General features: G+C 40.1%; 1 protein-coding gene across 3 annotated transcripts in view; it reads right to left on the bottom strand.

Annotated features, from left to right (window-relative positions):
* Positions 1-485: 485 nt before the first annotated feature.
* LOC131240082 (auxin-induced protein 5NG4-like) overlaps positions 486-17136 on the bottom strand; it is a 29095-nt gene continuing 12444 nt past the window's right edge. For 2 of the 3 annotated variants that reach the window (XM_058238117.1, XM_058238116.1), the window contains exons 4-6: positions 6884-7042; positions 6080-6231; positions 486-724 (exon numbers count right to left, since the gene is read on the bottom strand). In XM_058238117.1, the coding sequence (XP_058094100.1) occupies positions 607-724; positions 6080-6231; positions 6884-7042 (429 nt within the window). In that variant the 3' untranslated portion in view covers positions 486-606. The remainder of the gene's footprint in view (positions 725-6079; positions 6232-6883; positions 7043-17136) is intronic. The other variant, XM_058238118.1, reaches the window with a different exon arrangement.

Below are 17136 nucleotides of genomic sequence, written 5' to 3'. Positions count from 1 at the left end.
CCAACTCATATGAAAAATGGGTCGACCAAAACCCTAACATTTCAGGTCAGGTTGGAAGGTTGGGTGAAGTTCTGCCACCCTTACATCGCACCATTATCTTTCGAAATTAACCCTTTTAACCTTGTCTCATAGGTAACAAGATGCAGAAACATGGGCCTACCGTAATGCCTTTATATTATCCACCCCGTTCAGCCTGGTCACTCGACCATGAAAATAGGAAACCTAAAAATCAGGCTACTCCAACAATCAAATTTCCCACCATGTGAATTAGGAGGTTTTTTCATTGCTTGTGGCCCATCAAATGATTGGATCAGCCAAATCTTTTGTAACGTCCAATATTTATGGTGGAGGACCCTTCCGGACAGGTTGGATAGCATTTACGCATAATAGCAGACACTATAAGTAGCCAACATGAACACCAAGACAAAATGCGTTTTTGTCATTTGTTGCAGATCTCTCTAATTATTTCTATGAGAGGGTAGCAATTTGCAATGACCAAAACCAGAGGGTAAGTGCTTACAATATCACTATAAATTTTGACTGTTTACCATAAGAACAGGTGATTTTGTGTGCATAAAAGAAGTAATAGTGTCATGATATATCATTTTATATAAGGGAAGAGGTGAATGCATCGTCTCCCTCCATTAAGTGGTGCATTTCTTCTTTGGATTTTGACCATAAGTAAATGTAAAGTCCTCCAATGATCATGATAGATCCAACAATGCTGCAAGAATCGAACGAATTAGTGCAAATTTGGCTGATATCTAAATCGAAAGAATCTCAGAGCCGATAATAGGAAACCCTCTATTCCAGAACTCAAGACCACGGCTCAAAACTTGGCTGAGACAAGTGGACTCCAACTGAGCCACTAGGCATGGTTGTGACTCAGTACTGAATCAGTAAGACTCATTGAGTCGGCTTGCTAACTCAATTGACTCAGCACAGCTTGAGTCACTAAGAACAGATTTTTTCTTTCTTCTTTTTCTTTTTCTTTTTAGGTTTTTTTTTCTTTTTTTTCTTTTCTTTTGGAAGATTTATAACAGAATTCGTAGGACTGGAACACGATCCTGTTGACCATTTCAACTCAACACGACCCATTGGGCTTGAGCTAGTGATGGGAATGGGTCAGGTCGGCCTTGGGGCCAACTGGCCCAACCTGCTTCTGAGATGAGTTTAGACAAAGCTAAATCGGTGGTAGGGCTTGGCTTGGAAGTATGGCCCATTTGAGTAAATGATCGAGCTCGGGTTGAACCCTACCCAACCTGATCTGCAAACATAGCTTATCCATAGGCTAGGCCAGATGATGCGACCCAACTTGGCCCAAAACCCAACAAAATTAATAGATGATGAACATAGAAACATATGATGCGTGTAACTTTGTTTATATTCACTAATTAAGCTGGGTTGGGCATACCTTCCACCTCATATTCCATTCTTAAACTTACTTATGTTTGGGCTTGTGGCTTTGTAAATTTTAAATGGGTCAGGTCAGGTTGGGCCACTGGGTAATGATTAGGGTCCAGTTCGAGCAGGAATTCTGGACCTTTCTTGTGTATGGGTCGGCCTCATGCAGACCCTGACTCAACCTGAACCCAACCCATTGTCAGCCCTATCAAGCCAAGTCACCTGCCTGATCAATCTTTTTTAACAATAAATAAAAAAAGTAACGGATGAGATTGAAACTCACGACATGTGTGTGTTGTCTTCTTATTCATCTTAGCTAATTTATATATTTATCCAGCGATATTTATTTTTATTATCTATTAATAATTTAATATTTTTCTTGTTCTCTATCAATACTGAATTGAATGAAATAATGACTCGGTCTAAGTCTTTGAGTTAGATTGACCCTGCCTAACACTGAGTTGAGTCCAATTTTACTGATTTTTAAGCTATTGTATACATGAGGTGACAACCGTACGCGGTTGATTTAGTTTTGCATTCATCCGTGATCAGATCAGAACAGTTCAGGGCCCACCAAAAAGGGTCGGATCTCTAAAAACCTACAGTTCATCAGGTCAAATAGTCCGAGTCAACTGGTCCAACCTTTATGCTCCAGTGGTCTCAGAGCACTTTAAGTTACAGTGCTGCTAGTTGCATCAGTTCAGTTAGTCCAATCCATTTATCTGAACTGTCCATCCATACTTATACTTTTTCCTGTGGTATGGTCTACTTGAGATTTGGATATGCATCATTTTTGAATTCAGCCCCTAAAATGATATGGAAAAACAAATGGACGGTGTGGATAAACCACACGCATTCACGGTGGTCCCAACAGAGTTTACTCAGTACGACGAGAGCTGGTGGTCGGTGCTCTGTGGGCCCCACCATTCACGATTTCGGTTAAAAGGGGAAACGGATTGGCTACTCCCCCAATTGGCTGGTGGTCGGTGCTCCGTGGCCCCACCATGATGTATGTGTTTCATCCATGCCGTCCATCTATTTTTCTAGATCAGTTTATAATATGATACAAAAATTGAGGTATATCCCAATCTCAAGTTGACCACATTACCGGAAACAATGTTGAATGAATCGTAAACCATTAAAAACTTTTTGGGGCCATGAAAGTTTTGGATCAAGCTGATCTTTGTTTTTTCCCTTCATCGGGATCTTTACGACCTAGTCAACATATTGGATGTCAAATAAATAGTAGAGTGGACCTAAAGAGGATTTTAATGGTTGATATCCAATCACTATTGTTTTCCTCTAGTGTGATGCACCTGAGATTTATATCCCTCTCATTTTTGGTATCAAGCTATAAAATGTTCCGTAAAAATGGATGAATGAAATGGATGAAACACATACATTATTATGGGGCCCACATACATTATTTTGGTCAATTTCATTAAGTTCTTGGTTAATTTTACCAAGTTGTTGATCAATTTCACCGAGTTCTCGTTTAATTTCAGCGAGTTCTCAGTCAATTTCACCGGCTTCTCAGTGAATTTCAATGAGTTATTAGTCAATTTTATCGAGTTCTTAGTCAATTTCATTGAGTTCTCAGTTAATTTATTGAAGTTCTCGGGCAATTTTACTGAGTTCTCAGTTAATTTCTTGAAGTTCTCGGTCAATTTCACGAAGTTCTCGCTTAATTTTTCTAAGTTCTTAATCAATTTCATGAAGTTATTGATCAATTTCTCGAAGTTCTCAGTCAATTTCACTGAGTTCTTAATCAATTTCTCGAAGTTCTCAGTTAATTTTCCCAAGTTCTGGTCAATTTCATGATGTTCTCGATCAATTTCACTAAGTTCTTGGTCAATTTCTTGAAGTTCTCAATTAATTTCACAATGTTCTTGAACAATTTTCCTAAGTTCTTGGTCAATTCCATCGAGTTCTCTGTTAATTTTACAGAGTTCTCGGTCATTTTCATAAAGTTCTCGGTTAATTTCATCGAGTTCTCCAACAATTTCATAAAGTTCTCGGTCAATTTTTTCAAGTTCTTGTTCAATTTCATCGAGTTCTTAGTCAATTTCATGAAGTTCTCGTAAATTTTTTTAAATTTTTTAGTTAATTTTAGCGAGTTCTTAGTCAATTTCACTAAGTTCTCGGTCAATTTCATGAAGTTCTTAATCAATTTCACAAAATTCTCGGTCAATTTTCACGAGTTCTTGGTCAATTTTACCGAGTTCTTAAACAATTTTATCAAGTTCTTAGACAATTTCATGAAGTTCCCAATCAATTTTCCAAAGTTCTTGATCAATCTCATCGAATTCTCAGTCAATTTCACGAAGTTCTTGGTCAATTTTGACAAGTTCTCGGTCAATTTCAGTGAGTTCTCCTTCAATTACACGAAGTTCTCGGACAATTTTACTGAGTTCTCGGTCAATTTCAAGAAGTTCTCGGTCAATTTTATGAAGTTTTCGGCCAATTTCATTGAGTTCTCAGTCAATTTCATGAAGTTCTCGTTCAATTTTATTGAGTTCTCAATTAATTTTAGTGTATTCTTTGTCAATTTTATCGAGTTCTCTATCAATTTCAACAATTTCTCGGGCAATTTCATCAAGTTCTTGGTCAATTTTAGGGAGTTCTCGGTCAATTTCACCAAGTTCTTAATCAATTTGAAGGACTTGTCAGTCAATTTTCCCAAGTTCTCAGTCAATTCATCGAGTTCTCGATCAATATCTCCGAGTCCTCGGTCAATTTTGCCGAGTTCTTAGTCAATTTCGCCAACTTCTCGTTCAATTTCATCGAGTTCTTGGTCAATTTAAAGGAGTTTTTGGTCAATTTTTAGCACCTTTTCGATCAATTTCACTGAATTCTTGGTTAATTTCATAAAGTTATTAGTCAATTTTACCGACTTCTCGATCAATTTCATAGAGTTCTCGATCAATTTTGTCGAGTTCTTCGTCAATTTCGTCAAGTTCTCAGTCAATTTCATCGAGTTCTCGGTCAATTTCAGCACGTTTTCAGTCAAATTACTTGAATTCTCGATCAATTTCACTGACTTCTTGGACAATTTCGGCGAGTTCCCAGTTAATTTCACCGAGTTCTCGATTAATTTCGGCGAGTTCTTGTTCAATTTCATTGAGTTCTTGGTCATTTTTAGTGAGTTCTCGGTCAATTTCAGCTACTTCTTGGTCAATTTCACTAACTTCTCGGGTATACCACTTTGATATGTGTTATATGTCCATGCTATTCATTAGATTTTCTAGCTCATTTGAGGGCATGGTCCCAAAGCTATGAGCCCATTCGGATAAGCCGTGTTTCGACCTAATAGGTCGATTACAGATCGATCATAGAACGGTCATAGGTCGGATAAAGCTCAACCATAGATCAACCCCCGATCGCCTATTACCCAGTTATATCTCAGTCATAGCTCGGCCATTGGACGGCCGAAGATCAGACAACGTCCGGTTATAGGTTGGCATCTTCCCATGACAAGGTCAAGGACCATTAGCGCCCAGTTGAAGGGAACATGAACCCTCCGACCTAACAATTAGTCGAAGATGGTGAATGTTGATTTGTTAAGAAGATCGAAGTCGCTTATTCCCGAGCCATTACCCGCCTATGAGAGCCGACCTAAATCTGAGCTATAGATTCGAAGAATCCCCTATAATCCCGAAAATCTCTCCCCAAATCTTCGGGGGATAAGATCAGATCCCGATAACATCGGAATCCAGTAATCTGGTAAAGATCTTGGATCCGGACAGATCTCCAAAGTATCAGGACGAATCCTCGTACGATTGAACCCTCTTCCCTATATATATAAAGGTATCTCCAACCATCAAAGGTACGCACATTCTAATCATAGCATTCAACTGATGTCTCTTTTTTGAAGACCCTACCCTACAAAAAAGTCTTTGTTCCTAACTTAGGCATTGGAGAGTCCCCTGCGCTAGCCAGGGTCTCCTTTGCTTCTCTTTTACATGTGCAGATACAAGTGGGTCAATCATGGAGGATCTGCCGGAAAACTGCATCAACACATTAATATTCATGTGCAGGTATTTTTGTGGCACCCCCCAAAACAAGCCCTAATTGTCACAAATCACCGTTGAAAATGAGCCAGGTCGAATCCTGAATTTCCAAACAATGGTGGCCATACGATCCTTACCTCACGTATCGCCTAGTGGGGCCAACATGCAGCTATAGATGAATGGGTAGAACCATCCATCTTCAGTGAATTACTGGTGATGGGCCATGATCGAAAACTCACACTGAAGAGACGGTGCAGTCCATCATTAATGGGCAGCAAGTAAACAGATGGTTGAAAAAATAATGGCTACCGTCCCACATTCAACCGAAGAAAAATAAAAATAAAAATAAAAAATAAAAAATCATAGACGACTGTCTCGCATCGCTTTGGACCTTTACCCATCCATGGTAGCCCCTCGAAGATGGATAGTCCTGATCATTTGAGATGGCTACATTTGGCCCCTTCTAGCAACACATGGTGAATTTCCATGTGTGCAAGCACATGAAAAATGAAATGAACACGTACATATCTAAGTTTGCATTTGGTTGCACCAAATATCATAAAATCTCTTGATATTTCATGACCAATCAGTCTAAATTACGGCACATGATATCAAGAAATTTTATTATATTTGGTGCAACCAAACGCACCCTAAACTAAAATTACCTTCCAATATGCAAGGCTTCGCCTAGTAATATGATTTCTAGGATGGACGTGAACACCAAACTCAGAGGTGCAAATGAAGCCACAAAGACGGGTCCCTTCTTGCTGGCGCACCACATTGTGATAAGGTTTGATAGCCCACTGTAAAACACTGCCTGCAAATGCATGGTTTGCTCAGATGCAATACTATGTACGTGTGGGGCCCACAATTCGTTGATCCATAGGCCAATCGCTCTCAAATATTGGAAGATCTTATCCCTTCGATCAATGGCATGCATATAGGCTGTAAAGATATATATATATATATATATATATATATATATATATATATATATATATATATATATAGGGGTGCCAAAGAGGAAAACATAGTACTAAAACTCACTGAGTTGACTCGAACTGAGTCGCTCAGTACAGTCACAATAATTAAACCAGTGATTTGATGACAATATTTGTATTTTATATCACTTTTATTATTTTAACTATTTTAAATATCTATTCATAATCCCTTTTTTTAATTTAGTGCGATTAAATATTGAATTGAGTCAAGTCGATCGACCCTTCAAGCCAACTCGACTCGACTGAATACAGAGTCAAGTCAAGTTTTCAGGTTTTTAAACTATGGATCCAAGGGATAGAATCGTCCGGTCTAGGAGGCTGTTGTGTCAAACCCCATCTGCAGGCCAGCTCATCAAATCGATGGTATGGATCACCAATCATGGGCCCCACATGTATTTGCTTTATTCTAGATTAAGCAAAAAAATAAAACAAAGGGACCCTAAAGTTCATTTTTGATGTGGTACATACTCCATAAAGGATGTTTACGAGCTCCAAATCCCACTTAAGCCGCCATTGAGATGCTTTATGGCTTGAAATTGCCGCTACTACAGTCGTTTGTAACATAGCGAAGAATAACATAATAGCAGTCATGGAAGTTTCGGCTGGGTATCGTCTTGTCACGGGCCTCTGCGAATCCCCGAAAAAAAAACAGAAGAGAGATGTTATTAATATGAAAACTGAAAAGCATGATTTGCTAACAAAGAAAATTTTGTAGTGCAAAGCCTCATTAGGAATCACGTACCCAAAACAAACATGTAGTACAATAAGTCTGTTGATTTGGGATCTACCCACATGTGTGGGGCGTACGTTAAAATATAATGGATGATTAATTGATAATGAGAAAAGCCAACCTACAGTCCAAATTCAACGTACGAGAATTGCATCCGTCAGATGCCTTAGAAACGTTGGCCCATCAATGTGACGGCCATATCAACTGTTCCGATTACCCTACATCGGTACCGGGTGTATGGTGAAAGGCTCTGAGGAGCTATGCAGGCACGGTTAGATTAGTAATTGAACTGAGATAGCAGCATTTATGTTTTATATATTAATATATGGATTTTGGACGCCTTGGAGCCATCACGGTATTTCCCTCCAAAGATCAACATTCAATGGACAAAAATCATCCAATTGGCAGCTAGGAATTCCTGCAACCATTCCAATTTTCGGGGTCTGGCCCATCTACAGTCAGGGTCTGACACAAGGAAAGAAGTGAAACAATGAGAAGAAAATCACAATCTTCTTCAAAATGGCAAAACCTTAAATCCAAAAGACAGTTTTTAAATATACCAGATATAAAGAAAAAAAAACGTAAAGAAAAAATAAATTCAAAATTGCATTGAGAGATGATCCTAAATTTAATTACATCACTTATATAATAATAATAATAATAATAATAATAATAATAAAAGCAAGTAAAACCTTGATTTATTTATGAAATACTAAAACTCTTATGTATCCTAAATAGCAAAACTCTTTTAAATCTTAATTAGCTAAAATTAAAAACTCCAAATAAACCTTATAAGAGCATTCCTATCGTTATAGCAAGTAATTTTTTTAAAAGACACGTTCTAAAACTGCAAGAATAAAAAGATACAATGAAAACAAAAGTTTTTAAAAATAATAAATTTTCCTTAAAATTGCAGTGTTGAGCTGGAGGGGTGCATTTTCTAGCGAAACGGATAAATTTATCTAGCATAGTAGGCTGGTTAGCCCTAGAAGTATCGTTACATAAAAATCGATATAGGTCGCCATTAGAACTCTGAAGCATCTAATCGGGCAGTTCAACCCAGGTATTGTGGCCATCCTGGAACCTATGCTGAATGATGGGAAACGTGTACACACTAGCTTAAAGATCGGCTTTCATTCATCCTTCTCGAATGCTTTTGAGGGAGGGAAAGTGTGGATTTTCCATACTTCCTCCATCTCCATTGACCTCATTTCCTCATCCAACCAGATGTAATCAGTTGCGGTGGAGGTTTCAGGCAGGCCAGGTCTCTTTTTAGCGTCATTCATCTACGCTAAATGCAGCAGAATCCTCCATAGGTCGCTGTGCGATCAGCTTGACCTGATAGCCCAGAGCAGCGACCTCCCATGGGTAGTCGTAGGTGATTTCAATGCAGTTCTCAACCCCTCATAGAGGAGAGGGTCCAATTTTTTCGACGCTCAAGGATCTGCAAATTTCGAGGAAGTCCTGAACAAAGTGAGACTGACGGATGTTGGTTTCTTGGGCAAAAAATTTATATGGACCAACAATCAAAGAGGGCAGGCTAGAGTGTGGGCTAGGCTTGACAGAGCTTGCTGCAACGTGGCTTGGATTCACTCTTAATTTCCCTTCTTTCCAAGTGAGGCATTTGCCCAGATTGAACTCGGACCACACTCCTCTGTTCCTCTCCTTCCCCAACATCTCCCACAACTTCCCAAAGCAATTCGAATTTCAGAGAATGTGGTGTACTCACACATCGTTTAAAGACCTGGTTCGTAGGTTATGGATATCTGATATTACAGGGGTCCCGATGCAAATCCTTCAAGGCAAAGTCAAGAATGTCAAAGCAGCTTTAAAATTTTGGAACAAAGATTCCTTCAGGAACATTTTCCAAAACTTGAAAAAGGCAGAGGCAGAGCTAATTTCAACTGAAACCTTAGTAGAAGGTTCAGATCATTCGGATGACCAGCAGTGCCTCCATCTGGCCATGGTCAACTTGTCCCAAATGGAGCTCTGTGAGGAGATTTTCTGGAAGCAAAAATCCAGGAACCAATGGCTCAAGGAGGGCGACAAGAATACAAAATTCTTTCACAGCCAAGCTGCAACTAGAGCTAGAAGATCAGCCATCTCTAGTATCAAGCTCGACGGGGGAACAGTGGTGGAAGACCAGGCCTCCATCAAACAGGCTGCCATCAATTTCTATTCCACTCTTATGCAAGCGGATATGCAAGTGATCGTTGAGGAGATCCTGGATATTATCCCTCCCTATATCTCTACGGAAGACAACAAGGTCCTCATGGAAGACCCACATTAGACGAGGTTCTCGAGGCAGTCAAGATGATCCCATCAGATGGAGCCCCAGGCTCAGATGGCTTTTCGGGGGCCTTCTTCCAAGATTGTTGGGAGATTGTGGGCTAGGACATCTTGGTTGCAACTCGTTATCTCTTCCATGGAGGAGCCCTCCCTAGGACCTTCACCTCATCCCTTATTTGCCTCATCCCAAAGTCGCCAGCCCTAAAGAAATTCTCTAACTTCCGCCCCATCAGTCTTTGCAAATGTGTTTACAAAATTTTTGTTAAATTAATTGCTGATAAACTTGCTAGATTTCTTCCCAGAATCATTTCAGCGGAACAAGGGGCATTCATTAAAGGTAGATCTATAGTGGAAAACTATGTGCTAGCTCAAGAGACTTTTCATAACATCGACCGGAAAGTTAGAGGAGGGAACATCCTCATAAAGATGGACATGGAAAATGCCTATGATAGGCTAGATTGGGTCTTTCTCATGGCAGTGCTTAGCAAATTTGGGTTCAGCGGGCCATAGATCGATATGATCTAAAAATGTTGGTCGAATGCTTGGTTTCCGGTCATCATAAACGGGGAACCGTGTGGTTTCTTCAAATCTTCAAGGGGCCTTCGCCAAGGGGATCCCATATCGTTGAGTCTCTTCATCATAGCGGCAGAGGTTCTTAGTAGAGGGTACAGAAGGTTGATCGTCAGCAGCTCTTGTTACCCATTCCAGACTCGCAGAAATTGCCCTCTAGTGTCGCACATGTTGTTCGCTGATGACACACTTTTGCTTGCTAACAGGAGCAGCACCTCCCTTAAACGCATTAACTCCTTCCTCTCCCAATTCCAGAGATTGTCTGACCAAAAGATAAATGCCCACAAAAGCTTCTTTATTCTCTCGTCCAACCAATTAGTCACGCGTGTTAGAGCTGCCCAGCATGTCCTGGGTTTCAATGGAGGTTCGGCCCCCTTTACTTACCTCGGCATGCCTATCTTCAGAGGTAGACCCTGTAAAGCTTTCTTCCAACTTGTTCTAGATAAGATATCTCAGAGGATTTTGAGATGGAAAGGCAGACTGATGTCACAAGCGGGATACCTAACTCTCCTAAATCACGTTTTATCGGGTATTCTGATCCACGCCATGGCTACTGCTGACGTCCCTGTTGGGTTACTGGGGGATTTGGAAAAAAAAAAACATTCACTGCTTTCTTTTGGAGATTGGACGGCAATAAGAGTAAATGTCACTGGGCAAGATGGTCAACGATCACGTTGCCCAATTCTGAAGGTGGACTGAGTATTAAAAGCTTACATTGCGTCATGAAAGCTTTCAGATTGAAGATGGCATGGGCCATCGCCTGTAGGGGCAGTGATAGCTGCTGGGCAGTGTTCATGAGGCACAAATATCCCATTGAGATGTCAGTTCCAGGGAGATCTAGTAATGCAAGGACCGCCTTCCCTTTATGGAAGAAAATCCGCAATCTTCTCCCCATCGTATTTGCTCTTTCCCGCCGGCTTTATTGGTCATGGAAACTGCAGCTTCTAAGAAGATTACTGGTATGGCCTGGGCCCCTAAAGGATTGGAAGCTTCAAGATCTTCCCCATCAATCTCTCCTAATTCAAGATTGGATTGGGCCAAATGGGTGGCATGATCCTTCTCTTGCCAAGTCCTATCTTCCCTAAATTGTGCTCGATCACATCTCGGACGAAGGCATCTGCACATCCTCCAAGGAAGACAAGCGGATCTGAGCTGTTTCTTCATTGGGTGAATTCACTATTCAATCAGCTTAGTTTCTCTCTAAACCTCTAGGATCGAGAAAGTTATGGTCTAAATGGGTATGGCACCCAAACCTCCAGCCGAAAGTCTCCCTCCTCTCTTGGAAAATTATCCTCAATGCAATACCGGTAAATTCCAATATCCAAGCTAAGGGAGTCACTATGGCATCTAAATGTGATTGCTGCCTCCCTACCCTCTCACCCAATATTGAAATGATAGATCATATCTTTTCCTCGAGCACCTTAGCTAGAAAGGTGGGGGACCACTTTGAAGTCCTCTTTAAAGGCCCCCTACATATCTCACGCATCAGCGATCAGCAGGGCATCGCCATGGTGGGCAACAGCGTCCTCTTCTGATCGTGTTAGATCCCTTTGGGGCCTCTCGCCATCCCTGATTTTTTGGGAGCTTTGGCTAGCAAGAAATGTAATTCGTTGGGAAGGTGCTAATCCATGCGCGATGAAGGTCATCTTAAAGGTAAATCATCATTCAAGCTTCTAGCCCCTTATCTTCCTCCTCCAAAACCCTTTAATCGAGCCATGGATAGCACCCTTATTGCCTTGAGGCTGGCTGATGTGGCGTTGTCCGTCGGATTGGTCCAGACGGTTAGGTGGTTACGGCCAGCTGCCGGCTGAAAAAAGTCAATGTGGATGGCTCAGCCCTCGGCAACCCAGGCCCATCAGGGGGTGAAGGGATTGGTAGTACCCATTCGGGGGATTTCACCTCTTTTTCGTCTAGCTACGACTTTGGCTCAAATGGCAGGGTTGAAATCAAGGCTATCTGGGAAGGCCTAACCTGTTGCATGGGACTTGGTTACACCAAGATGGAACTAGTTAGTGACTCTAAATTTGTGGTTGAGTCCCTCAACAACAACAACGCCCCAGCTTAGTCTATGTGGTATTGGTGGACAAGGATAAGTGCCTCATGAACGGTAGGGAAATGATCATCTCCCACTCCCCCAGGGAGTCTAATGCAGTGGCTGATGGTCTTGCTCATAGAGGCAGTGGTATCCAGGCTCATAGCTTTTCCGATCTACGTCTGATCTACCTCCTGTCATCAAAGGCCTGGTTTTCCTGGATTGCGTGGGATTATGATACTCGAGAGATATTTAGCGTCTCTCTTTCTCCTTTTGTTTTTGGATTCAGTTTCGGTGGGCTTGTTTCCCCTTTTTGCTAACAAGCCCACCCGGGCTTTGTACAGGCACTTCTTCATGAGTATAATACTTCCTTCTTTAAAAAAAAGTTTGTACATTACGTGTCAATACCCGATTAGAAGTGACAGTTGATTTATAGTCCACACTTTGAATAGTAATTTCTCCCTGTTTGGAATTAATTTCTTTAAACTGGACGCACACAAAGTCAATTACGCCATGCCCTATGTAGAACTCGGCCTGACTTTGGTGGACTACTTCCACTTTCATTCGGGCTTATTTTGGTCTAGCCATGCTAATAATATATCTACAACTCGCTTTTCATCAGGGTTAATGAAGGAATTGTCCAGATCTCATAGACTTCAGAGAACCTAAAGTAGGAGAAAACTAAGAGGGTAAACATAGAGAGAAATTGTCGGGTGTTGAGCATTAATGACAATATAGTTTGTTAGTACACAGGGCTCCTCAAATGTAGGGCCATGGTTCAATAATATATACAGTTGAAATTATAGTCCCAATAATCAATTGGAGTGGCCCTAAAATCCATCTTATTGGAAGATCCCTACTCGTTGCATAATAGCCCATGAACCAATGGTTAAAAAAATTAATGATTGTCCATTCAACAAGAAAAGTCTAGACATTTCAGGCTTATGATCTTCATTATGAGATGTTTGGGCTACAAAGAGCATCTAATATATGGTTTAGTTCACCAAACCGCATGCCCCACATTTATAATTTATTTACAGACCCTTAATAAAATTAAAAGAAAGTATATAAATGCTAATGAGTCTCGAGCATCTCTTTAGTACACGAACACATAACACATGCTATGACCATTCATCCGGTGGACCACTGTATGGGTGTTCATTGTGCAAGGTGCCTTGAATTTTATTAATTTATTGTGTAGAGATTGCAATTTTCGGTTCGACTGAGGACTGATTCAGTCCAATCGAAAATTGGGTGAATTCTCTAGTTTTTCGCTGTGAAGTTTTGGCCAATTTCAGTTCGACCGAAAAACTCATCGGCTCAATTTGGTCCAACCGAAGGACATGTTTGGTCTGACCGAACTTGTTACAGAGAGTTGTGCGAATCGAGCTATTTAAACCTAATTAGGATTGAGGCTTGAATTATTATTATGAGTGTTCTCTTTAAGGGCAAGGTTTTGCGAGGTAAGAGGATTTCCAACACTTATAAGGGCTTAGGAAGGATTTCTTGAAGTGTTGCGCATAAAAAGGAGAGATCGTGTGCATCTGTAATTGAAAAAGGTGAGTATGTAAAACTATGAGGTTTTTATTATAGTGGATCCCTGTCGCTTTATGTTGTGGTTTTTTCCCGTAAGAGTTTTTAATTTAAAATATTGTGTGTTTGTAGGTGTTTACTTTTGGTTTGGTTATTTGCATTATTATATTATTCTATCTTTATTTATCATGCTTCTACGAAGTGCACAGATTAGTAGTGGTGGTAGATCTGAATTCTATTACCTAAGGTTTGAACTGGGTTTGTTGTTGCTCGAGTTTATATCATTGTGGTGTGATAAGGAGTCGGTTTACTCCAATAGAGTAGTATCAGAGCATCCGATTAGATGTTCAGGATTCAACGAAGATGTCAGGATCTTCAATATATAGAAATTTGATGGGAAGAACAATTTTAGTTTATGGCAATGGAAGATCAAGGATATTCTAGTTTCATAAGGGTTGAGCAATGCATTGTTGGAAACAAAACATGAGAAGATGTCAGATGCTGACTTGAGAGATTTCAAGGAGAAAGCTATGAGCATCATTCGTTTATATATGTCAAATAAGGTTATGTACAATATCCTAGATAAGGAATCTCCTCTGGAGATGTGGAAAAGCTAGAAGACCTATACATGTCGAAATCCTAGAAACTAATTTGTTTGTGAAAAAATAACTTTTTGGGCTAAATTTAAAGGAAGAATCGGATCTCCTAGAGCACATGAACAAGTTTACAAAGGTATCAAGGGAGTTACTAAGGATCAGAGAGACGATCATGAAAGAAGATAAAGCGGTGCCACTTCTAGCATTGCTTCCCCCATCATATGATCTTCTTGTCACTACTCTATTGTATAGAAAGAACAATGAAACTTGAATAAATCATTGCGGCGCTTGTTTCCAACAAGTTGAGAAAGAAGTCGAGTGATGAGGACTCTTAAGCTAAAGGGCTAGTTGTGAAAGGGGGTCAGGGAAGTAGGTGATTCGTGGAGCGATCTCGATTTGATAAGAAGAAAATGTCCAGATGAAATAGAAGGCAAAAGACATACACTTCTATTGCGTCATAAAGTAGCACTACAAGAGAGACTGTAAAAAATGGAAGGATGACCTAGAAAGTAAAGGAAAAAAGGAATGCAAGTGAATTAACAAATATAGCAGAAGAGAACTCAGAAAGAGGCCTCCTCTCGGCCTCTTCATGTATGAGTCGTCTCTCAGACACTTGAATTCTACATTCAGGATGTTCATATCACATATGCCCGGATAGGACTTGATTCAATTCCTACAAGTTCTATGATGGTGGAAGTGTTTTGACGGAGAATAATGCAGCATACAAGGCCATCAAAATAGGAACCATCAGGGTAAGGATGTTTAATAGAGTCATTCGGACTTTAGGTGATCTCAAGCATCTCCCGGAGCTGAAGAAAAACTTAATATCGTTGGGGGTTTTAGATCGTAACTATTGCACGTTCACTACAGCGGACAGTGCATTAAAGGTCACTAGAGGTGCAATAATGCTAATAAAATGACATAAGGTTGAAAATTTGTACAAGTTGGTTAGTGACAAGTTATGGGTGAGGTCGTTGCCACCTCACATGCAAAATCTGATCAAATGACACAAATATCTATCATATGCGGTTATGACATATAAGTGAGAGGGACATGATAGAACTCCACAAAAAGAAATTGCTAAATGGAGTTAAGGCATGTAAGGTGGAGTTTTATAAACATTAAATTATAGAAAAGCAGTGAATGGTAAGGTTCAAGACTACTACACACACTAGTAGTGGGGTGCTCAACTATATTTATTTTGATGTCTGGGGGGGCAGTGACAGTATCATCCAAGGAAGGGCATAATACTTTATGACCTTCATAGATGATTACTTGAGAAAGGTTTGTATCAACTTCATGAAACACATGCCTGAGGTGTTCTCTAGGTTCAAGCAATGGAATGTGGAAGTAGAAAAGCAAACTGAAAGACAAGTTAAGTGTATCAGGTCAGATAATGGTACAAAATAAAGAGAGGTGGAATTCATAGAATTCTGTAAGAATCAAGATACTTCTTTACTCCAGAAAACTCATAACAAAACGAGGAGGCAAAGAGGATAAACAAAATTATTTTATAGATGGCGAGAAGTATGCGGTTACATGAGGGGATGCCTAAGAGCTTCTGGGTTGAAGCAGTGAATATGGCACGCTACAAAGTAAATTAATCACCATTTGCAACGCGTGACTTGACTCCAAGGTTGCAGAAGAAATATGGACAGGCAATGACGTTGATTACTCGGGATTGAGAATCTTCGAGTGTCCAATATATCTTTACGTGCAGAGTGGACAAACGTTGAAGTTGGATCCAAAGTCTATAAAGTGCATCTTTCTCAGCTATGAGAAAGGTGTTAAGGGTTACAAGCTTTGGGATGCTAACACTCAAATGGTGGTCATTAGTAGAGATGTTATCTTCGATGAGGAATTAATATTGAAGGCTAACAAGTGCGCTACAACATGGCAGCTGGATACACATGGTGAGACCGAGAAATTGTCGATGCAAGTGGAGCCAATTGAGCAGGATATTGAAGGAGACATTCAACATGAACAAGAAACTGATCAAAATGATCAGCAGGATACTCAGGAGAGTATAGTCAGGAACAGGGAGAAAAGAACCATTAGAACTCCAGTTCAGTATGTGCTCAAGGACATGGTGTCTTTTGCATTGTTCACAACAAGTGGAGATCCATTCACCTTTCAAGAGGAAAAATCTGAAAAGGATAGCAACGAGTGGATATCAACCATAATGGAGGAGATTAAATCCTCTATATAGAAATCAAACTTGTGAGTTGGTTGAACTTCCTAAAGGTCAGTGGGCTATAAGGTGTAAATGAGTTTACAGGAAGAAAGAAGCATTAACAGAAAAAGATAGCGAAAAGTACGAGGCAAGGCTCATTGAATGAGGTTTTTTCTCCGATCATGAAACATACCTTAATCAAGGTCTTACTAGTGATATTAGCAGAATCCAATTTCGAATTGGAGTAACTCGATGTTAAGATGTTATTTCGTCATAAGAACTTAGAGGAAGCCATATACATGAGTCAGCCTGAAGGATTCAAGGAGCTTAGTAAGGAATGCCACATGTGTTGGCTGAATAAATCGTTGTATGGGCTGAAACAGTCTCCAAGGCAGAGGTACAAGCGGTTTGATTCCTAAATGGTGGATATTGGGTATAAGGTGTGAGTATGATTATTGTGTATACTACAAGGTACTTGAGGATGGGTCATATTTTCTACTAATGCTTTATGTAGAAGATATGTTAATTGTTGCAAACGACAAGAAGAAAATACTCTTGTTTAAGTCTCTATTGAGAAAAGAGTTTGACATGAAGTATCTAGGCACGGTGAAGAAGATCATTAACATGGAGATAAACAAAGACAAAAAGTCTGGGAAGTTGTAACTTTCTTAGAAGGGTTATATGCAGAAGGTGCGAGAGAGGTTGCACATGTAAGGTGTTAAGCTAGTTAGCACACCTCAATTAGGTCATTTTAAGTTGTTAATTAGGTCATATCCAAGTACTGAAGAACATATTTTA

This window comes from Magnolia sinica, chromosome 3 (assembly GCF_029962835.1).
Source record: "Magnolia sinica isolate HGM2019 chromosome 3, MsV1, whole genome shotgun sequence".
Lineage (NCBI taxonomy): Eukaryota > Viridiplantae > Streptophyta > Magnoliopsida > Magnoliales > Magnoliaceae > Magnolia > Magnolia sinica.
Note: the sequence above shows the minus strand (reverse complement) of the source record. Positions and strands in the feature narration are given on the sequence as shown.